The sequence below is a fragment of the Aedes albopictus genome, chromosome 2 (genome assembly GCF_035046485.1).
Source record: "Aedes albopictus strain Foshan chromosome 2, AalbF5, whole genome shotgun sequence".
NCBI lineage: Eukaryota > Metazoa > Arthropoda > Insecta > Diptera > Culicidae > Aedes > Aedes albopictus.
In genome coordinates, this window is record NC_085137.1 from 186,063,700 (window position 1) to 186,088,818 (window position 25,119).

The following is a 25,119-nucleotide window of genomic DNA, read 5'->3' on the forward strand; positions in this document are numbered from 1 at the left end:
AATGATTATCGTATTTTCTCCTGGATTTTTTTTTATTAATTCATCCTTTCAGGAGCATGGCCAGGAATTCCCTTGGGGTCTTCCAGAAATGTCTGATGGAGCGACCTGGTGTACATCAGAATTTCTACAGTTATCCTAGGTTATCCGGAAATTTTGTTTTTGATTGTAGGGTAGGATCTTAGTTATATTTTTTGTAACAGAATAATTTCAGAATTTATATGATTTTTTGTGTTGTGGCAAAAAAGATTGATAATTTTAGTTATTTTGGACACTTGAGCCAAGAGATTTATAACAAAACTTGTAAAAAATTTGTTCTTAAATATATAACAGAACTTGTTATAATTTTGTTATGATTGCGCATGTTTGGTCTAATGAAATATGATATAATCTTGTTATGATTACAACTCAACTTGTTATATTTTTGTTTTAATTGGAATTGTCAATTTTTTTGTTTTTGTTTACTACTAACGGTAGATGTTTTATAACAACCGTTGTAACAAAATCATTTTAACAAAATAACACAACCTGTAACAATTTTGTTTTTCCCATCTAGTCGAGATCGAGTCACCTGCGGTTGGTAGCTCAATAGATTTGCTACCAAAAAAACTCTCGATATCCAGACGGCCCTAAGTTCAATATTGTTTTATTTTTTACGCAAATAAAACGATCGTACACATTTCCCAGTCTCATATTGATTCTCATCCCACCACAACCCTTTCTTTTTCTCGCCCAGCAGTAACTATTTGCCGTCGGTATTTGTCCCAGCTGTTTCCCGCAGCAGAAAACTCCCCGTAATTACCCAGCAATTTGCTCCTTTTCTGATTTCACGCTTTTTACGAAACCATAAATATCGGCCCCATTGTTCCAGCAGGCGATTGCATTAATTCCACACGGCGCGCGCCCAGTCATTACGACAACGGTCGGACGGACGGACGGGCGGTTCGCATAAAAAAGGAGAACAAATGCATCGAATTATGGTGAGAATTGCGGAATCTGTAGATAGGTACCCACCTACAGACCAACCAACCAACCAAGTGCAAATTTATTGTTATGATACCATTTAAACAATGATTGTTACGACCCACCCCTTCGCACTAGTAGAAGGGTGTGCAGCTCTTTTCGAGGGACCATACGGTCACGGCACTACCTACTGGAGCTCAACAACCGTGCCCGTTGTTATTAAATTTCCAGTCCACTTATGATGACCATAACCGGAAGCGAACCAGAATTGATTTTCCCAGCTACATTCAGGCTTCCCTGCGAACTTCCGGAATTGTACCGACCGACGGACTGACTGTGCGGTGATTGCTCACATGGGTCATTGTTGTCAATCGACATGATTGAATACCACCGATTGGACCGGCCAACAACGGACAAGGGCGAGGGTGAATTGTATGTTGGACAATGGAAATTTCCTCGCCTCGGGTGGTGGTCATAAAACTGCGCTTTGAACTCACGCTGGAAATAATTTTCATGCGAATATGCTTTCTGAAAGCACTCGATGAATTGTGATGGAAAATGTGATTATAATGTTTGTAGTGGGTTATGTTGATTATGGTATTTTCCGTTTTGAGAATTCTTTGAAATTGTTGAAATTTATCTCTGGTTATTACATGATTAAAAACAGACAGTTGATGGAGATATGATAAGCCGAACTTTTCAGGATAAACACGGAAAATATGTCACATTAATGTTTACGGGGAAACCCTCTGGCAATCGAAATACACTTTGGGACCGGAGGAGTGATACATAATCCCAACGATCAAACGGAGCATAACAAACGTGTTCCAGACCAGCAAGATTTCACAAGCGAAATAATTCATCTCTAAATAAAAGGTTAATGAACAAGGGCGTAGCCAGCTTTTCGGTCAGAGGGCGGCAAGCACCTTTTGCAAATTTGTACGTATTGGCTTTTATAACTAAACGTAAGACGATGAAATTAAATATAATAACATTACATCCTAAAGGCAGTATTTAACCCTTCAGCAGTCACGCTGTTGTATTTTGTACAATACGTTGAAAAAAGCTCGCCTGTTCACACAATTCAACGTGGTGCTGTTAGCGGTGGCCGATTTCTGGAAGATTTAGGATTTTAGGATTACTCGGGAATTGTTTCTTCTGGAACTCAATTTTTTTATGATATCTACAAAACAATCATAAGAAATTATAGCTGAATTCTTTTGGGAATTACTAACTCTTTCGAGGACCCAGAGTTTTCTTTATGATTTCCTTAAACAATGTTTTCCAGTAGAACATAAACCCGGCCGATGACTTTTTTTTTCTCTAAATGTCTACATAATGTCTTCCATGACTGACTGGAGTTCTTTCTGTAATTAACCCTAAAAGGGATACCTTCATGGCCTCAGTTTCGTCACCTCGCTGAGTGTGTTCCATCAAAGACGAGCTCTGAAAGACGCCTGGGGTCCAATGGACCCCAGATATCCCTTTTAGGGCTAATCATCCAGTTTGTCTATGCTTATTGGCAATCTTGGAATGTCCTGGACCTCTATACTTCTAACAAAAAATATTCGGAGTATATCCTTGTCGAAATCTCCCTAAAGATTGCTTTTTTTTTATAGAATGAGAAAATCTGCAACAGATACCCAAGAGGTGATGTGGGGATCGACCCACTAAAAACTCATTCTCGCTTTTCCTTACCTTCGCGGAACGCTCGTTAGGGATGACTTCGAAAAGGGGGGGACCGTACATGAGTACACTCTAATAGTAAGCGTTCCACCAGTTACCGCCTTAAGTTGTTCACTCTCCCCTGGAGGCTCGGGTCCTGGCTAGTACTTAGACTACCCGTTGAACTCAAGCTCCTGGATGGGGAAGGGGGGCCAACTCAACTAGCTGTTGTTCGGCTCGCCATTTACTCTGTAGTTCAAGTACGATTCGAGAAACCGTGGAAGTAACGGAGTCTCACTTGTCCGCCCCCATACACATCCTTTCAACAATGTTGTCAGGCGTGATATCTCTACCGCATACCTCCTGCATACTCGACCTTTGCTCCACGAAACGTGGACATTCGAAGAGCACATGCTCCGCGGTCTCGTCGCAGTCTGCACACTCCGGACATGCGGGGGAGCCTGCATGTCCGAATCTGTGCAGATACCACCTAAAACACCCATGGCCTGACAGAAATTGAGTCAAGTGAAATTTTACCTCGCCATGGGGCCTGCTCGTCCACTTGGACACGCTCGGTATGAGCCTGTGTGTCCATCTACCCTTGCTGAAGGAATCCCATTCGCTCTGCCACTTCAGCATAGACGAGGTTCTGGCGATACGCCTCGCGCCTCTTATGCCGCGTCGTTCGAAGCATTCTTCATCCTCTGCCACCACTAAAGCTATGGGCATCATGCCCGCTAGCACACATACCGCGTCCTTTGAGACCGTGCGGTATGCGCTAACCACCCTAAGGCACATCAGCCTGTGGGTACTCTCAACTCGCTTCACGTTTCGATTAACCACTAGCGCCTTCGACCATGCAGCGGCGCCATATCGTAGTATGGAGACCGCTACTGCCGCGAGCAGCTTACGCTTACTCGAGACTATTGCCGAGCTATTTGACATTATCTTTGACAATGCCATTATCGCCATGCTAGCCCTTTTGCAGGCATATTCTACGTGGCTTCCGAATTTCAGCTTATCGTCGATCATGACCCCCAATTGCTTCGGTGAGCGCTTACAGTTGATCATGCATCCACCTGTGGTGACCACTGCCTGCTGTTCAGACTAGCGGTTGTTTACCACCATCATCTCCGTTTTGTGGTGCGCGAGTGACAAATGTCTCGACCTCATCCAGTCCTCCACTATGCCAGTTGCATGAGTTGCTGTCAGTTCCACTTCCTCTATCGACTCGCCATATACCACAAGGGCAATATCATCGGTGAAGCCGACCAGCTTTACGCCCGGTGGAAGTTTGAGCCTCAATACGCCATCATACGCCACGTTCCATAGTACCGGGCCCAGGATGGACCCCTGTGGTACCCCTGCAATGATGTTGTAGCTCCTCTCGCCTTCCTCGGTGTCATAGATTAGCACCCTATTCTGGAAGTAGCTCTCCAGTATCCGGCATAGGCCAACCGGGACTCCTAGGTGGTGTATTGCGCACTCAATTGCGGCCCTGCTGACGCTGTTTAACGCATTCTTAACGTCCAGCGTGACGACCGCACAATAGCGGATTCCTGTTCGCTTCTTTTGGAGCGCTATCTCGGCCGTTTTGGTTACAGCCCTAATAGCGTCCACCGTCGATCGACCCTTCCGGAAGCCGAACTGGTTATCCGAGAAACCAGAGTCATCGGGTTTCTCGGTATAGACCATCAGCCTCGACAGAGTGATCCGTTCCAACAGTTTTCCGGCGGTGTCCAGCAGACAGATAGGTCTGTATGCCGACGGGTCGCCAGGTGGCTTCTCGGGTTTGGGCAGTAGAACCAATCTTTGCCTTCCACCTCTCCGGAAATTCGCCTCTGTCTAGGCACATCTGCATAGCCATTCTGAACATGTCAGGCTTAGCCTCGATGGCCGTCTTGATGGCTAATGTCGGGATACCATCCGGACCCGGAGCCTTGTTCAACTTAAGGCCCCTTAGCGTGTCATCGCAAAATGGCTTCTTCAAAATCATTGACCGAAATCAGCTTTACACAACATTGCACCAATACATATTTGTAAAAAATCGACACTTATCTTATTCTATAAAATAATCAATTTCACGCGAGATATTCGGCATAAAAATGTATTCACATTACTTCAAATGCAAGTCTCTTTTCAAGTAATCACGATTACTAAGCATTATTTCACTCGAAATTAGAAATTTTTAACGATTTGTTTCGACCGCACTGAACATGTGGTTGATGGTGTTTACCACCCACCGCAGTACCAACGACGACGACGGCAGCGCGGTTATGTCTTTTGGCGCGCACAATCATCGATCATTGCACGCAGTGATGTCGATCCTGCTGGCCAAAGCATCAATGAAATTGATCGAAATTAATAAAAAAATCCAGTCAAACACATTGGTTATGCGTCATAAAATCAAAAATAATTTGTGGGGTGATTATTTTTTAACTTTTTGCCACAATTGTTAGTGAAATAAGCAAAGCATTATAATTTACGAAATCTTCACCAAGCGGTCCGCCAGCACTGCTGTTGCAGCAAACATAAACAGTGGGAGAGCGTACCAAAATAATTCCATCATTTCTAGCTTGTTACATAAAAAATCTAACATTTTTCGTGACATTTGGATATGTTTCCTTGTTATTCATTGAAGTAGAGTAGTTTACTGCTTGAGTTGCTTTCAAATGATTCATATTCTCGAAATGTTTACATTGGAGGTACCGAGACAAAGAAGTGCTATTTTTGTTTGTTTGTTTATGGAATTGGTATAGAAAGGCTACACAACTACTATCGTGCTTGATGACTGTTTGGAATAAGAATCAAATAAGAAGAGCAAAATTTGAGCTGACACGCTAAGGGGCCTTGCGACTTCGCTATTGCAATGAGTTCGTCGTTCGTCACCGGGGCTACCTCGCTATGGCCGGTTTGGCTATAGGGAACGGGGGCCCATGGTTTTGGATCGTGGCGCGGGAACAGCGTTTCCACGATCTTTTGCAGCATCTCTGGGGAGCATTCTGGGGGTGCTGACGCGCCCTTCGTTTTGGCCATGACTACTCTGTAGGCATCACCCCATGGGGTCGTGTTGGCTGCCTGGCAGAGATTTTCGAAGCACGCCCGCTTACGTGCCTTAATCTCTTTGTTCAGTGCCAGTTTAGCCGCCCTGTAGGCCTCGCTTCGTTCAATTCTATCCTCATCAGTACGAGCCCTTTGCATCCTCCTTCTAGCTCTTAAACAGGATGCGCAGAGTTCTGCGATTTCTGGACACCACCAGTACACCGGTTTGCGTCCATTTCTGGGTAAGGATCGCCTTGGCATAGCGGCGTCACATGCACGGCTTAGGGTTCCAACTAGATCATCGCTGGATAGATCGTCGGTGTTACCCTCCATGAACAATCGCTTCACAAATGCCGGCTTATCGAATCGCGAAGTCCGGCATCCCCGATGACGGTCGTTGACCTTCGGCTGTGGCCGTCTTCCTCCGTGTTCCACTCTGTATCGAATCACCAGATGGTCACTATGCGTGTATCTATCGTCGACCCTCCAGTCCGAGCTAGGGTTTAGACCCGGGCTCCAGAAGGTCACATCAATGATGGACTCTGCACCATTCCTACTGTAGGTTTTTTTGTCGCCTACGTTCGCGACATCCACGTTCAGTCTAGCCATTGCTTCGAGTAAGGCCCAACCTCTCGCTTTAGTCAAGCGGCTACCCCACTCAATCGCCCAGGCGTTGAAGTCTCCACTGATGACCACGGAACTCAATCCCACTATTGCGCTTGTTAACGATTCCAGCATAGACGAGAACTGGTCTATTGTCCACCTGGGAGGGGCATAACAACTGCAGTAGTACACCCCGTTGATCTTCGCTATTGCGTAGCCCTCGTGCGACGTGGAAATTATTTCCTGGACCGGAAAACGACCGGTTGTACAGATCGCCGCTAGCTTGGCCTTATCCGCTACCCAGTTTCCGTTATCGGGAGGGATGCGGTATGGGTCCAATAGTAGTGCGATGTTTGTACTTGACTCCGAGACTGACTGCCACAGCAACTGTTGTGCGGCTTCACAGTGGTTCAGGTTTAGTTGTGTAACCTGCATTATCGTTTGGAACTACGACCTCCTCGCGTGCCTGGACATTTAGGCCCACCCGTCGTGTGACCCTTGTTCGCCGTGCAAATCAGGCATTTTGGTGCAGAGTTGCACTCCCTGGCGATATGGCCTTCTGCTCCGCACTTCCTGCAGAGCTTTCTCCGGTCTGGGCCTTTGCATGCCCAGGACTTATGCCCTTGCAGGACTGCTGCCCAGGGATTGGGTCGTACTCCTTCTTGGCTAGAGCCAGTGATTTGCGGAGCTTCAACAGGCCCTGTTTCAGGTCCTTGCTGATGGTTGTCCGCCCGCTCGTGTAGCCGATCAGCTCGTCCAGCTGTTCGGCGACTACCAACATCTTTGGTAGCCCGCTCCTGTACCGCTTCGTGCACCACTTGCTCCACTTGAACTTCCTGCCGCTGGTTCGCTTGTGGGTGCACCAGCCTCTCGGAGTGGCGATCTAGCCAAGCCTCCACGCGCGAACGGGTTCAACGCCGCTCCCTCAGTTACTCCACACTCGACCACGTTGTAACAGTTGTTGAATTTCGAAGTCATGTCTGTTGGGCCCCCCTTAGAGCCGCTATCCCTCACTGCAAATGAAGTAGTCGCCAAGGATCCTGGTGGTTATTTATGCAAGCAGGGAGGCCACCCGAGGGTTGGCCCAGGCCCTTATGGGGACTGAGCTCAGAGCCGGATCAGCACTAATCAGGAGTGTTCATCTGAACCTATTTCCACCCAGTTAGTTGCCTAAGCTGGGCACAGATCAGGAACGTACTTTAAGGCCATGTCACGGTTTTATGGGGCGGAAGACAGCGTCGACATTAGCCTAACCGCCGTTTCAAGTCAGTGTCACCCGACCTTACTAAGAGGATAGAATGCCGTCGCCATCAGCTCACTTATGCATAGTTACCTTAGCGTATACCATCTCATCTACCAATTACTAAGCATGACCAGTATACCATAATCAGGAACTTATTGGCATCGTTCCTGATGTGCCCGAGGCACTTCTAGCTGGGCTTTGACACTTTGGAAGCGGTGCCATATCGCTTGAACAGAGTTGCTTCTGGATGTGTGGAATTTCTGAAGAGGACCAGCAGAGCCCACTGCTGGCCCCCCGCCACGCCTAGGCTTACTCAGCTTGAGCAGTTCGTATGTGCCGGTGCTCGGTCACCTCCCGGTGCCAAAGGTCGTAATTCCACACTGATGTGTGGATATGGTTCGCTTAGGAAAGAATCCTAGGCTCCCACCTGGCTTTATATACTCATATACTGCATATACTCAACTAAAAGCATAATCCTCTGGAAATGTCAATTGACGTTTTCCCGGGAGGATCCTTGGAAGAATTTTTGAAAGTATTCTAATAAAAGCCTTGAAATTATCACTGGAGGAAACCCTCGAGTTATTCCTGTGAGAATTCCTGAAAGTAATGCCTAGAGATATTCTTGAAGAATTTTGGTGCATGTATTTTCGGAGAACTCTCATATAATGGATTTCCTGAAGATCCTGTAATTCATTCAAAAAAAAGTCTGGAGGAATTTAAGTAGCAATTCCTAGAAAAATTCTTGGTGCATTTCCTAGAGAAGTTCCAGGAGAAATCCCTGGAAGAATTCCGAAAGATTCTTACCTGGGTGAATTCCTGAAGGATTCCCTGGAGAAATGTCTGAAAGCACTTTTAGCATGTAAGTTCTTATATGTTTAAAGTATGTCACAGTGATTTCTACGCAATCAGAACCTGTGGTGTCGTGGGTGACTCTTTTGTGGCATGTATGTTGCTTGAAATAATCACTGGAGGATTTGTTGTCTCGCTTTTTGTAATAATTTCTAATGGAATCCCTGAGTAAACTTCTGAAGAAACTGCTGGAGGGATTCCTGAAAAAATCCCTGGTTAATTTCCTGGTTCCTGTATGCATCCTTCTTAAATTGTCTTTCAATACTAGTCGCTGGACGAATTCCTCCAGAAATTCTTAAGGTAATTAAAAAAATCATCAGATAATCCTGGAAACATTCTTGGGTACATCCCTGAAAAAGATGATTGGAGGATTTTTGAAACTTCTGAAGGAACTCTACAATGAATTTTTGAAGAGAAACTGAAAGAAATTTCTGAAGAAATCACTTCAGGTATTCCTGGAGCAATCCATGGAAAAATTCCCGGAGCAATCCCTGGAGGAATTTCTGAAAGTATACCTGGAGGAATTCCTGGATTAATTCTTGGATGAGAACCAGCAGGAATTCCTGGAAAATTTCCTGGATAAATTCTCGGAGCAATCCCTGGAAGAATTCCTGGAGAAATCCCAAGAGGAATTCTGGGAGGAATTCCTGGAGAAATTTCTGAAAAAAAAAACCAGGGAGGAATCCCTTGAAAATAATCAGAAGAAATCTCTTGAGGAATCCCTAGAGGAAGTCTTAGAGAAATTTCTGAAGAAATCCTTGAAGAAATTATCAAAAAGAAATTCCTGAAACAATTCCTGGAAAAGTCTCTAGAGAGAATCCCAAAGGAATGCGTGGAGAAACTTCTGAAAAAAAAATCTGGTGTTATCCCGGGAAGAATTCCTGAATGAGCCCCAGCAGGAATTCATGGAGAATTTCCTGGAGAAATTCTTGGATAAATCACTAGAGGAAACCATGAAGCAATCCCTGAAAGAATATCTGAAGGAAATCATTGAGAAATGCATGAATGAAATCCGTAGAGGATTTCCTGAAGAAATTCTTGGAGAAATTGTTGACATAATTTCTGAGAGATGTTTAGGAGCAATTTCTGGAAAATTCGTGGAAGAATTCTTGAAGAAATTTTCAGGGTAATTCCTGGAGAAGTTCCTAGAGAAATTACTGGAAAAAAAAACCTGGAGGAAGGCCTGCAGGAATTCCTAGAGGTATTTCTATGGGAATTGCTGAAGGAATTCCTGAAGGCATTTCTGGATGAATCTCTAGGGAAGTTCTTGAAAGAATTACTGGAGCAATCTTTAGAGGAATTCTGGGAGATTTCTATTTATATTGATGTTTATTCTATATTTCTGGAGATATCCTCGAAGGAATTCCTGAAAGAATCCCTAGGGGAATCCGCGAAAAAAAATTGTGGAGAAATCCCTGAAGCTATTCCTGGAGAAATCCCCTAAAAATTCCTGAAGATATTCCTGGAGAATTTTGCTGGAACAACTTGTGCAAAAATCCCTAGAGGATTTCATGGACGAAACCTTTGAAGAATTTCTTGAGGATTTCCAGGAGAAATTTTTGGAGGATTTAAATAATGGAACTTCGAAGGATTTCCTAGAGGAATCCCTTGGAAAGTTCCTGAAGAATCCCTCAAGCAATTCCTGAAGGAATCTCTGGAAAAATTCCTGGAGAAATCCCTGAAAAAATCCTGAAGGTATTCCATAAAAAAATTCCTGGAAGAATTTCTGAAGCAATTCCTAGAGGATTTAAGCGAGAAATTCCTGGAGAAGTTGATGACAAAATTTCTGAGTCCAGGAGCAATCCTGGATCCCAGAGAAACTCATGGAGGAGTTCCTGGAGAAATTCCTGGAAGAAATCCTGGAGGAATGCCTGGAGGTATTCCTGTGGGAATTGTTGGAAGAATCCTTGAAGAAATTCCTGGAGGAATCTACAGAGGAAATCTTGAAACAATTACTGGATGAATTTCTGAAGAATTCTTCAGAGTACCTCTGGGAGAAATGTCTGAAGCAAACCCTTGAGAACTCCTGGAGGTATTTCTAGAGGAATTTCTGGTGGAATTCCTGAAAAAAATCCTCGAAAGAATTACTGTAAGAATCCCTGGAAAAAATCGTGGAGAAATCCCTGAAAAAACCCCTGAAGCCTTCTGGAGGAATTCTTAGCGGAATTCCTGGTGGAATTCCTGGTGGAATTCCTGGAGGAATCCCTGCAGCAACTCCTGGGGGAAATTCTGAAACAATTCCTGGAGAAATCCCTGGAAAAATTCCAGAAGGTATTCCTAGAGAAATTTCTGAATGAAGGATTTTCTGAGGAAATTCCTAGATGAATTGCTGACAGAACTTATGAAGGGACTCCCAGATTAATTCCTGATGAAATTCTTGGAGGAATCCCTGAGGAAATTGCTGGGGTTATTTCTAGAGGAATTCCTCGAGGAGACCCTGGAGAAATTCTTACATGAGATCCTGCAGGAGTCCCTGAAGCAATTCCTGAAGAAATATCTATATATATATATATATATATATATAAATGCAGTGGCATACGTGGGACCGCGCATAACTTGCGAACGGAAGGTCCGATTTTGGTCGTCTTTGTTTTGTTCTGTTAGTTTTCACCCAAGGAAGGTTTATGAGGCCTAAAACATAGAAAAATTGAGAGTTTTCGAAAATCGACTTTCTATACCTTTTTCACCGGGGACTTGGGCTTGGCTAGAAACTTGAAACGTCAAAAAACGCAGTAGGCAAGACAAAGTTTGCCGGGTACAGCTAGTATAAAGAAATACCTGGAGGAATCTCTGCAACAATCCAAGAAGGGATCCCTGGAAGAATTCCTGGATTAATTCCTGGAGGAATGCCTAGGGGAATTCCTGGTGGGTTTCTTGGAGGAATCCCTGAAGTAATTCCTGGAGAAATCTTTGAAGGAATTCCTGCAGAAGTCTCTGGAAAAATCCTTGGAGGAATCCTTTGACGAATTCCTGAATGAAATCCTCGGGAATTCCTGAAGCAAATCCTGGAGGATTCCCTGAAGCAATTCCTGGATGAATACCTGGAGGAATACCTGCAGGAATCGCTGAAAGAATTCATGGAGAAATCTCTACAAGAATCCAAGGAAGAATTCATGGAGAAATGCACGGAAGGATTCCTAGAGGATACTCTCTATAGGAATGCCTGTAGGAATTCCTGAGGGAAACACCAGAGGAATTCCTGGAGAAATCTCTAGAGAAATTCCTAGAGGAATATCTGGCGGAACCTCTGTAGGAATGCCTGGGGGATTTTTTGGAGAAATTCCTGTAGAAATTTCCGGAGGAATTTCGGGAAGAATTTCCTTACGAATTCCTGATTAAATTTCTAGAGAAATCTCCTAAGAAATTCGTAGGGGAATACCAGGAGTTATGCTCAAAAAATCGCAGATGGAATTCTTTGAGAAATTTAATTGATTGATTTGTCTTTATTTCAGAGACTTTCAGCCCTTGGCTGGTTCGTCTCTTTTGAGAAATTCTGAAGGAATCCTTAGAAGAGTTCGTGGAGAAATTCCTGAAGCAGTTCCTGAAGAAGTCCTTAGAGGAACTTCTGAAGATACTCCAGAAGGAATCCCGGAAGCAATTTCAAGAGGGATTTCTATAGAAATACCTAAATAGTTCGTGGACGAAATAAATAAATTCCTGGAGGAGTTTCTTTGAGAATACAAAGAGGAATTCCTGAAGAAACCCTAAGAAGAGTTTCGGGGGGATTCTTTGGTGGAATTTTTAAAATAAGTTGTTCCAGAAAGAATCACTGAAGTCCTGGCGAAATTCTTGAAGAAATCCTCGAAGGTATACTAGAGGAATGCCTGCAGGGATTCCCAGAGGAATCTTTGGAGAAAGTCTTGGAGAAATCTGTAGAAGAGTTCCTGGGGGAATTTCTGTAGGAATTTCTAGAGGAATCTCTAGAGACATTTCTGTAGGAATCCCTGGAGGAATTTTTAGAGGAATACCTGCAGCAATTTTCAGAGGAATCCCTGTAATAATTCGTGGAGGAATCCCTGTAGAAATTCGTGTAGGAATCGCAGGTAGAATTTCTGAAGAAATCGCACATGGAATTTTTGGAGAATTCCTGAAGAAATCCTAAGAAGAGTTCGTTGAGGAATTCCTTGAGAAATATCTGTTACGATCCTGGGAGCAATTCCAAGAGGAACTCCTGAAAGAATTCTAAAAAGAGTTCCTGGGAGAATCCTTGAAGGAATTGTTCCTGAAAGAATCATATAAGAAATTTTCAGGTGAATATCTGTAGGAACTTTTGGACGAATCTCAGGAAGAATTTCTCAAGAAATCCTGAAGGAATCCTAAGGAGAGCTCGTGGAGGGACTTCTCGAGGAATCCCTGTAGCAGTTCATGGAGGAATTCCTGAAGGAACTCTAGAAGGAATCCTGGACGCAATACCAAGTGGAATTGCCAAGGGAATCCTTAAACATTTCCTGGAAGAAGTACTGGATTAATTCCTGAAGGAGTTACTGAAAGAATTCCAAGAGGAACTCCTGAAGGAATTCTAAAAATGTTCCGGGAAGAAGCTTTGAAGGAATATTTAAAGTAATCCCGCAGGCTCGAATACAGATGACACGCTGGTCTTCAAGACCAAGGCGTACGCTGAAGCCACTGAGAAGCCGTACTGAGGGCCATGAGGGAAGAAAATCGTCGCTGGGTTTGATGGAGAGATGATGCTGGTGCTCAAGAAGAAGACGATGCACTACACTACAAGACACTAGCTCTTGGACGAGAAGGTAGATATGAGAGCGGAGGCGAATCTTCAGTGTAAGAACCTTAACGAGATCACCGACGTCGAGGATCTCAGTGGCCCAAAAGCAGCAGTGTGAGATAGATGTACAAAGCGCATCAATCCGTCAGCGAAAGGGCCCGACAACCACTCAGATCACTGCGGTTAAGCTCCCAGTAGGGGAGGTTGGTAAGGTGGCCGCCTTTTGGAAGATCAGAGTTGCCTGGTCCGTCGTGACCTCTCAACATCTATGAAACGCTAGAGGCATGCCTCAAATGCTTTGAGCAAGGCTACAAGTCGTTGGCGTATAAAGGCCCCGGTAAGAGTGTATTAGTTCAGAGGAGTGAGTATGTAGGAGCCTAAAATTTACGGGACATTTGTCTCAAGGCAAACTACCAAGCGAGCTTCTAAAATACGGTGGAGAAGCACTGGTGAGAGCACTACACTGGATCATTACCAAGATTTGGGAGGAGGAAGTATTACCGGAGGAATGGATGAAAGGTATTGTGTGTCCCATCTACAAAAAGGGCGACAAGTTGGATTGCGGGTACTACCGCGCGATACTACAAGATACTCTCTCAAATTTTATGCCGCCGTCTATCACCGATTGCAAGAGAGTTCGTGGGGCAATATCAGGCTGGATTTATGGGTGAACGCGCTACAACGGACCAGATGTTCGCCATCCACCAGGTGTTGCAGAAATGCCGCGAATACAAGGTGCCCACACATCACTTGTTCATCGATTTCAAATCAGCGAGAAGAGTTATGGAAGATTATGCACGAATACGGATTCCCGGATAAACTGGTACGATTAATCAAGGCGACGATGGATTGAGTGATGTGCGTAGTTCAAGTACCAGGGACACTCTCGAGTCCCTCCGAATCTCGCAGATGGGTAACGGCAAGGTGATGGTCTTTCGTGCTTGCTGTTCAACATTACGTTAGAGGATGTAATAAGGAGAGCGGGGATTAACACGAATGGTACGATTTTTACGAAGTTTATTTTGCTGCTTGGTTTCGCTGATGATATTGATATAATTGCTCGTAAATTTGAGACGATGGCGGAAACGTACATCCGACTAAAGAGTGAAGCCAGGCGAATCGGATTAGTCGTTAATGTGTCGAAGACAAAGTACATGATGGCAAAGGGCTCCAGGGAGGAATCTCCGTGCCCGCCACCCCGAATTTCTATCGACGGTGATGAAATCGAGGCGGTTGAAGAATTCGTGTACTTTGGCTAACTGGTGACCGCCAACAACGACACCAGCAGAGAAATTCAGAGGCGCATTGTGGCAGGAAATCGTGCTTACTTTGGACTCCGCAGAACTCTACGATCGAATAAAGTTCGCCGTTACACGAAGTTAACTATCTACAAAACGTTGGTTAGACCGGACGTCCTCTATGGACACGAAACATGGACCCTACATACAGCGCCCTTGGAGTTTTCGAACGGAAGGTGTTGCGTACCATCTACGGCGGAATGCAGATGGAAGACGGGACTTGGAGAAGGCGAATAAACCACGAGCTGCATCAGCTGCTGAGAGAACCAATCATCGTCCATACCGCGAAAATCGGGAGGCTACGGTGGGCTGGTCACGTCATCAGCATGTCGGATAGCAACCCGACTAAAATGGTTCTCGAGAGTCATCCGACCGGTACAAGAAGACGTGGAGCGCAGCAAGCTAGGTGGGTCGACCAAGTGGAGGACGATCTGCGGACCCTACGCAGAGTGCGGAACTGGAGACAAATAGCCATGGACCGAGTGGAATGGAGACGGCTACTATGTACAGCAGAGGCTACCCCGGCCTTAGCCTGATCGGTAAGTAAGTTGTCTCAAGGCCAACTCTCGTGTTGAGGTATATTTACAAATTAGAAATAAATGTAAGAGAAATCTAATAAAAGTGCGGCGGAAAAGCAAAAGCATTAAAACCAGAACGACCGAGGCAGTCATATAACATTAGTTGTCCAATGTAGACGATTTTTGAGATAAAAACACTGGTATCGAATCGATTACAGCCTTCATACCTTGCTTTCTGTCTCTGTGCAACTCTTTCAGAACAAATTCTCTGGGTTAACCGTCATCAACGGTCTGAATCATGGTTTGAAAACACCATGCCTAACTTTTTACAACAGCCAGCGGGTGTTTCTGCACAATGATTTATTCGAAACAATGTTCCTCTGGTAAAGACACTACTGCTGCCTTCGCAGTTCATTTTCGCTGCACTCTCCGCATTACTGCGCTCCGGCAAGGCCTCTACAATTAAATAAACTCCCTTTCGCCATCATCATCACCGTACCGTCTTACTTACCGAGATAGTTCTGGCTGTTCTGCAGCTCGGTCACGGTGATGTTGTACGCCCCCGCCGGGATGGTGGCCACGTGAACATACCCGCTGGTCTGCTGGCTCTTGGTGTAGATGGCGGAAACGGGCCGACAAACGGAAGTGCCACACCGTACGGCACCATTATTCATAAACGTCCCGGATATCACGCCACTGTTGTGAACAGCCTGCAACAAAATGGTAGAGAAAAGGTCGTGGAATGAGTGAGAGAGATAAAAAAAATATATCAACAGAATTAACTGGGAGTACTGGGACATGTGGTTCACTTCCCGATCAGGAGGTAATAACATTTTTATTATTATTATTATTATTTTATGTTAAAAACGATTTACTATTACTACTATTAACGAGTGCCAAAATTCCAAGAATAATATGGTTACAGCAGTCGAAATAATCTTTTCTAATGTCCCTTTAGACTTTAGAGCATAAACAATTATAATATTTATTTGAGTGTAAAAGTTTCAAGTTGAAACTTTCAACACATCCGTAGACTACACACGTTGATATAAACGAAAAAAAAACATTGATCTGATTTTGTTATAGCACTCCGATCGGGTAGCAGGCTGGCCGGAAAAGTTCCACGCTTAAAAAGTGAAAATAAATTCCTCGCTTTTGGCATTATCTGGCGGGTTCATATTTTCAAAAGTTGCCCGTTTCAGCTGTTTTACTCGGCTTTCTTTCCGGCTGCCTCCGGGTCCGGGTTATGTTGGAGGGAGAATCCGGAAAAGGACTTGCTGCAGCCAGCCAGCCAGCCAGCCGGTTCAAATCCACACTACCCACTGCTGCGATGTCAACACTTGGAACGAAGAATCACGCAGTGCGGTTTGGGCGGTCCGTAAAATCAAGTATACTTGGGGAGGTGTGGCTGGGGAGACAAGGATACGGGCACTGTGAGGGAAAAAGGACGACCAGAAAAGCTCTGGTAAGCATTTTGTGAGGAAAATGAGGCTTAAAAGTTTTTATCCTCGGTCAACATTGTCAAACCGCACCGAAAGACGAAGATGCAGAAGCACATGGAGGAGGTTTCGACGACTGACGGGCTGTTGCGAGTGAATGACAAAGTTGTCATCGTCCCGGTAGGCCGCAGGCGGTTTTGGTTGGTTTGTGGGGATTTGCTAAGTGGACGGATGCTCCTGTCCGTTGTAGGGACAGACGGCGGGAAAGGACAGATGTCAGATAAATGTGAGTGCGGGTTTTATTTCAGTATGTATAGAAACTTTACTATTATGTTAGAAAAATTTGAATGATCTTGATCCAAGAAGACATTTAAATATTGGGTTTATTTCACAACTAAAGGGTTCGTGGAAACCAATTCTGAAATGACAGAGTCAATGTTGGGTACAGTACACAGTCCTGAAAAAGTGTGAGCAGTGTGCATAGCACCTGAAATATAAAAAAACAGAATTGGGTTTGTGATTGTCTATTGGAGTAGAAGCCGTGATTAGCAGGCTTTATTATTAGTCGCTCTAATTAAAGCATTACTCGTAAAGGTGAGACCCTCCTCTCAGTTTAATTTGTGTCATTTAATGAAAGGAATGCCATTCACCGCGATATTTCCGCTCAGCCTCATAGAAATTTTCGCTCCATAGCATTGTATGTACCACTTCCTTTTTGCAATACATACGACCTGCACGTTACTCTTGCACAGGAGAGACTGAGCCAACGCGTTCTGAGGCACCCCACCAAACCAAAGTGTCGGCTGGATGCCATTCACAGTTTATTCAGCAGCTAAAATATGCAAAACAGGTAGGTACCCCTTTTTGCGCACTTTCGCTGGACAGGTGAAAAAGACGCGACACGACACCTTGCTGGGATAGAATCGGGAGAGAAAAAAAAGTTCATCCGTTACCTTACTCACCAGCCAGCGTGCATCGCGCAGTGGCGCGGTATCCTCACAACGTTGTTCTTTTGGCTGGGGAGAGTGGGATGAAGTGCAATGCTCTCCAATGACTCCAATTACACCTAGCATTAAGCGAGCCACTTCGTAAAACCCAAATCAAATTCGAGCAATTATGACCTACCACAATTGAATATTGCTGAAAAGTGAAAATGTAACTCACACTATACGAATTGTTCTCAATACATTATTTTATATTCACGTAATTTGGTTAAACAGCGTCGATTTTATCAATATTTTATTGAATTTGAGAGTCCTCGCCCCCAACTACGTAACGAGTTGGCAAGTATGAGTGTGATAATAAGTTTCACTGAACTTGTCCAAAGTTTGAACCAGAAAAGTTTCAATGCACTCAATCGGAAATTGAACGCAATAGCTTGCTCGGCAAGCTACAAAAACAAAAAAAAAATCAGCCTGGGGCTGAAAATCTCTATAATAAAGTAATAATAATAATAATGAGCAATAATGCTTTAACAAGAAACAATGATGCAACACCATATCTCAAAAGGCAAGGTGTAATTAAACTTCCAGCCTTCAATGGAGCCCCACGTGATTGCCCAAAATTTAAAAGTGTTTATGATGACACTACAACAGAATGACCATTCACAAATTTGAAAATCATGCTTAGAGTTAAGCTGCAGCAGAATGCGTTGCTTCAAATTTGATGATAAGCGCAGCGAATGTGCCGCAAATTATTGAACTGCTTTAAGAAGCTGTCGGAAGACCTGAAACTGTTTATAAGCAGCTGTTATGCGACTTGACGAAAACTCTGCACCAAATATGAGAAAACCTGATGAGTTATCGATATCGAATCCAGTGTGAAACAGTGAAAATCATTGAACACTGAACATCATAAAACCGTCGTGAAAACTGACAGATGCTGAAGAAAAAAAGAACTTATTGATTATGTTTGCTAAAAATAAAGAAGCCGCCACCAACACTTGGTGGCTCCAAAGAGGATCGAGTTCAACAACTTTACGTTATCTGCACGTTCCTCTCTGGAGCCACCAAATGTTGGTGGCAGCACAATATTCCAATTGTCAGCTCGATCTTATATGGCGTTTCTCTTGCGGCGGAGCTAGATCAAAAACTTACTGAATTCAGTACTCTGCGAGTAATCAGCCCCTTTTGAAGAAGGATTCAGTTTGAGATTGATCGGATTATTCAAGTCTTCAAAAGAGGTGTCGGATACTTAAAGTCGTAGAGGTCAATAATCATTGGATCGATCGAACTTTTTCTCACTCTGGCAAGCTAAGGTTCCGAATGTGGGAACGTTTGCATGAGTCTAGAGAAGGCCAGTTTGATGAAGATAAAAATGTGAAAGACAATTATTTCTTATGGTCCGTTTACATTTTGAATAGTACATAATGCGTGACAATATCCTGTCGCTAATAATTTTGCTGCTAAATCTGGGACAATTAACAGACAATTCGACTAGCAGACCGTTTACATGGTGCTAGTTCTGTAGGAAAATCTAATAACCATATTATTGTTTACTAGTTTTAGCACGAAATTAAGAAGCTTCTGCTAATTTTATTGTCAGCTAAAAATGTTAACATTGCGCTGAATTGACGCTTATAGTGCTCGAAAATGTATTGTCGCTCAGAACTAGCAAATATGTAAACGGACCATTACTCTGGTAAGCTAAAATTCCAAAATGCGAGAATGTTAGCGAGCGTCTAGAAAGACCTACATGCTATCACACACGACTTGGACGTATAGATTTTAATTATTCTTTCTCACGACTCTCCTAACCTGAGTGAGTACCCAAGCAGCACACAAGTCACAAAGAAGTGTCGACAGCGCAGGTTTTCGGTTGTACAGGAGTTACAATCATGTAAATCTAACTCCAAGGCAAAATAACTTGAAAATGACTGTTGTCTAACCAAAAACCTGCGCTGTCGACATTCCTGTGTGACTTGTGTGCTGCTTGGATAGTATCGATGAACGAAAGTTAAGCGTTCCGCTTAGTCTGTTGGTTGACACACACGGGATGAAATACCGTATCCCTTCTCAACGGTACCGTGAAATGACTGTAGGTTTCGTCGCTCTAATCATCTGCGATTAGTCATGGCTATAGCTCAGAGCGTTCATGATTAACAAAAGTTTTAATCATGATTAATCATTAATGATTAAAATTCCAACTTTGGTGATTATCTATCTATATATATAAAAATGAGTTAGAAGTCCCTTTGAGGCAACAAAACTAACGAACGGGTGAACCAATCAGGATGGCTCTTGCATGGTTTGATTCCCATTCGTGAAGGCTGTGTTTATATGTATAAAAAGTTACGAAAATCAACTACAAAAGTAAGAAAATTGATAAATTACTGATTTTTCATGAACTGGGAAGGAAATCAACACGATCGAAATGAAACCAATCTAGAGTGCGGTGACATTATGAGCTCAACAGTTGTCAAACCACCACAGCTTGGCAAGACAACGTTTGCCGGGACAGCTAGTTGATTATAATTAATGATTAATTTGATTTTTAGGATGATTAAAGATTATGATTAATGATTAAAATTGGTTTTATCTGTGATTATTGATTATGATTAATGATTAAAAATGGCTCATTGATTAAAAATCATGATTAATCAATCACAAAAAACTGGAAATGATTAAAATATATTTATTGTTTAACATGTTTTTGAAGTTTCAAAAGTAAAAGGTAGCGCTCTGCGGAAGATTTTTGAAAAAAAAAATAATCATAAATTATATTATTTAGAACAGCATTTGATTTAAATTGGATCGTATATTTTATATGGTGAATCATTTTTGGTGATGAATGATTAATGATTGATTAAAATATTTTCTTATGATTATGATTACTGATTAATGATTAGATTGCAAAAACAGTGTGATTAAGATTAATGACTAATGATTAAATGAGATTTTTTTGTGATTATGATTAATGATTTTGATTAATCTTAATCATTAATCATTAATCATGATTAAATTTATGATTAATCATTAACGCTCTGCTATAGCTATAGCTGTGGACAAGAGTGCGGCTGGATTCAGTAAGTATTTGATCTAGTCCTGCCGGAAGAGGAACACCATATAGGGTAATTTTCCAATTGTTGCACGGCTAAAAACTCGCCTATTGTTGCACACTCCATGTTATTCTTATGAGGTGTGCAACAATTGGCGAATTTTTAGCCGTGCAACAATTGCAAAATTACCCTAAGCCATATTGAGCTGACAGTTGGAAGATTGTGCTAACACCAACAGCTGGTGGCTCCAGAGATGAAATACTGCTGACATCATTTGTCGGCATGCCAGAGTAGATGCAGGTTCAAACTGTAGCCGAATATCCTAAACTAGTGTAGATTCAAAGCCCTCGGATGCTCTGGAAACTGACTTATATAGTTACTGTCAACCAAACGGGTATGGTACAAACATGTGTGCTGTAGGTATAAGAGCACACTGCACATCTTGGTCAAACACGTAATCTTCGGAATAATTTGGATGATATTGGACTTTACTAAGATGTACACGAAAGAATTCCATAATCCTGAGCTACCAAATTTGATATTCACTCGAAACCTAGTTATGAGTATAGATCTAAAGGTCTCAACTCTTCAGGATTGGATGGCTTAGGGTATCGCTAAAAAGCTGGAGTTGGTGCACAATCCATAACTAGTACATATAGGCCTTACAATCAGGACATCAGGGCGTTCTAAGAGGTCCGAAACATCAATACAATATGCCCATCTACCCATCAACCCCAGCATACATTTTTGAATGTTATTAATTTATTTGTTATTTCAGAAATTCCATGTTAACATTTAAATCTCACGAACATTCTGGGCGAAAACAAGACGTGAACCATGCATTTCCAGATATACCTATGAAAAATCGGCGCACCGGTTCAACAGATGTAACTAAATGTGCGTGTAAAAAGTTGTTCAAATTTTTTGGAAGGAGCGAAGCTTCTCGAGAGCAGCTTACAGTTTCGACAGCTTCAAGACTACAAACAGTTCAAATTTTATTAATTTAAATTACTCTAACATTTGGTTAGTAACTAACATTTAAGTTCCATTATGTTTATTCTAGTACACGATCCAACTAATATTCCAAATATTGCACCACTAGCAACTATCTTGTTAGAATATTCTGCTAACTAGCTTTTTCATAGGACACGTTCTGAAACGCCTTGAAAGTGCTGTGATACACATAAATGTTTGCTACCCAAGCCCGCCACCCCCCCCCCCCCCCTTCCCCCGGAAACCGAAACCCATGAACTTGAAATTCCCCTGAGAACATTACACTCTACTAAGTCCGCGTTAAACACTCTGAAGTGTTCTGAAATCCACTGTAACGCATTGAAACCCCTTACGTCCCCGTAGGCTCCACTCAAACCCCCTGAAAGTTTCTGTAACATCTGGAAACGTGTGGCATGGAAAAACCTTCAGACGTCTTAACAACGACTCACAAAACCGCCGTAGTCATACTTAAAACTGCACTGAAGCTCATTGAGACCCCTTGAAATCCTCTAAAAGTCCCGGATAGCCCCTAAAATACCCAAAGAGTCCCTTAAATTTCTTCAACACCATCTATTATCGTTCTGCAGCTTAACATTTATGATTTTTTAATAAAAATATAGACTTCTTCTAGGAGTTGGTTGATTTTTTTTTCTGAAATTTCTCCGATAATTTCTTTAAGAATCCTGGAATTATTGCAAGAGCCCTTTTCATGATTTCAGCAAGATTTCCTCCAAAGATACCCGAGCAGAAGAAAAAAACTCAATAAAAGCATATTTCAATAAGGAGATCAAAAAGTGATATTGGTTTGTTTGATAAGAGGTAAAAGTACTGGAAATAATAGCTGATATTTACTCCTCGACCAACATCATCATAACAAATTTAGCTCTTTTGAGCACTAACCAATAGCAGCGAGCTAATCGATTGATCTTCAAATAGCAAATTTTGTTATTGGTTAGACGTCTTAGAAACATTTTTTTGCTATATTTTCAGTACTTTTACCTCTTATATCAATCATACCAATAGCACGTTTTAATCGTCAGTACTTGACCTCTGCCCGAGTATCCCCAGAAATTGCTTAGGAATTTCCTTCATGTTTTTTTTTAGATTTTTCAATTATTCCTCTAGAAATTTCCTCAGAGGTTCAACAGCAGATTGTAGAGGTGTTCCTTCAGCAAATCCTGCAGAAGTTTCATCGAACATTATTTTTTTGAAAGAAGTTCTTGCACGAGATTTTCCAGAAGTTCCTTCGAGTCTAAAGAAGTACATCAAATATTTCTCCAGAGATTGTGCACCATAAATATCTTTTGCTTCAAATTTCTGCTGAGTTTCCACCGAAAATTCATCTAGTCATTATATAAGAAAATGTTTTAGGGGTGTTTTCGTCCATTAATATTTTCAGACTTTTGAAGAAAAACTTAAAAGAATTCCTCCAGAAGTATCTTCCAGGGTTTGCTTCAGAACGGCCTCAAAAAATAGCAACTTTCAGTAATGTATATATCCTCTCCTCTTCTTGGCGTAACGTCCTCACTGGGACAAAGCCTGCTTCTCAGCTTAGTGTTCTATGAGCACTTCCACAGTTATTAACTGAGAGCTTCCTCTGCCAATGACCATTTTGCATGTGTATATCGTGTGGCAGGCACGAAGATACTCTATGCCCAAGGAAGTCAAGGAAATTTCCTTTACGAAAAGATCCTGGACCGACCGGGAATCGAACCCGTCACCCTCAGCATGGTCATGCTGAATACCCGTGCGTTTACCGCCTCGGCTATATGGGCCCTAATGTATATATGAATTAATTAAAACAAATCCGTCAATACCTTTGACTGCAGTTTCTGATCGGATTCCTGCAGAAATTATTTCAAGAATTCCTCCAAAAAAATCTCCGAAATTTGCTGCAGAAATCTTTTTAGGTTTTTTTAAGAAACTCTTTATCCTTGAATTCCTTCAAACGGGTCTCATGATATTTTTAGGAATTCTTCCAGTACCATTTCAAGGAGTTTCTCCAGGTATTCTTCAGAGCTTCCTGTAGAAAATCCTCCGAAGATTACTTCAGAAATTGATTCCTGTTTTTTTTCAGGAATCTTTTCAGGAAATTAGCAAAAAAACTTGGAATCTCTAGAGGTATTTCCAGGAGTTCCTTTAGAATTTTCTTCGAAGAATGCTTGAGTAATTTCTCCAGTATTTTCGTAGTATTTCATGAAGTACTCCTGTGAAATTCATGAAAGAATACCTGGAAGAATTTCAGTGGGGATCTTTGAAAAAATCCCAGGAGATATTTCTGAAAGAAACCCAGGATCAAAACCAAAAAAAATCTTCAAAAATTTCTTCAGTAACCCCGGAAGAATTCCTGAAAGAATCAAATAAGTTCCAGATGAATTCCTGAAAAAAAAATCCATGAAAGAATTTATGATGAATTTCCATGCTGGCATTCCTATAAAAATCCATAAACTACTGAATAAGTTTTTGCAAATATTCCTGAAGGAATTTCTGAAAAGGTTTCATAAAGAATCCGTGGAGCATCTTCTGAAAGTACCCTTGAAGGAATGTTTGAAAAAACTTCTGAATAATTTCTGCTAAAACCTCTGGAGATATTCTTTTAAAAACCCCTGGTGGAATATCTGAAAGAATAAAAGTAAATTCTCAAAAAAAATCCTAGGAGATGCTGCCGAAGAAATTCCATCAATAACAACTACTTGAGAATCCCCTGGTTGAATTCGTTTAGAAATTTATTTAGAAATAATAACTTCTCGGGCTCTTCAGTTAGCCTAGTGGATAAGGCTACGAATCGCCCATCCGGAGGCGGCGGGTTCGATTCCCGGTCCGGTCGGGAAAATTTTCTCGATTCCCTGGGCATAATGTATCATTGTACTTGCCTCGCAATATACAAATTCATACAATGGCAGGCAAAGAAAGCCCTTCAATTAATAACTGTGGAAGTGCTCACAGAACACTAAGTTGAATCGAGGCAGGCCAAGTCCCAGTGGGGACGTAGAGCCATAAAGAAGAAGAAGAAGATGTAGAGATATTCCTGGAGCAAACTCTTAACAAAATTCATGGATTGTCTGAAAAAAAACCTGGAAGAAGTCGTGAATGTTTATTAGGAAATCCTGGAAGAATATCTAGAGAAACACTTCAAATTCCTTGAAGCATAATAAAAAAATCTCATGAGAAATTTCCAAAGGAAGTCCTGTAGTAGTTTCTAGGTAACATTTCTAGAGAAATGCCCAAAGGCATCTTTAGAAGAAATCCTGGAAGAATTTCCAAGAAAATACATGGAGAAATATCCGGAGGAACTCCTGAAGGAATCTCTGTATGCATTTCTGTATAAATCTCTGGAGAAATAGGAGCTGTCCATAAACCACTCCACCCAGGGCGACCACGTAGTTTGTGGATGGCCCCATACCCGCTTGGAGCCGTGGAGAAATTTTTTGAAGAATCCCTGAATTCATTTGTGAAAAAAAAACGTTTGAGGAATCCTCGAAAGAATCCACGGATAACTTTATGAAGGATTTTTCGGAGATATTTTTGAAGGAGAAACGTCCATAAATTACGTCACGCTTTGAGGAAAGAGGGAAAAACAGCAATGTGTGGTGCAATTTTCAGCCGCCCTATATTGAAAGTTTGCCCCCTATGTGCATCAACCCCCCTTGAATTGCACATTTGTTGCGTGACGCATTTTATGGACTTTCTTATCAATGATGCAATTTTAGTAGGAATCCATAGAAGGTTCTTTCTAGTAATTTGAAAGAAAATTTATGGAAGAATCTCTGGATATTTTTTTGAAGA

At 42.3% G+C, this 25,119-nt stretch overlaps 1 protein-coding gene across 1 annotated transcript in view; it reads right to left on the reverse strand.

Annotated features, from left to right (window-relative positions):
* The window catches only part of LOC109409361 (thrombospondin type-1 domain-containing protein 4), an 820,641-nt gene that overhangs the window by 62,389 nt on the left and 733,133 nt on the right, over positions 1 to 25,119 (reverse strand). Inside the window, exon 8 of the mRNA XM_029859333.2 lies at positions 15,416 to 15,614. Coding sequence (XP_029715193.1) covers positions 15,416 to 15,614 — 199 coding nt within the window. The remainder of the gene's footprint in view (positions 1 to 15,415; positions 15,615 to 25,119) is intronic.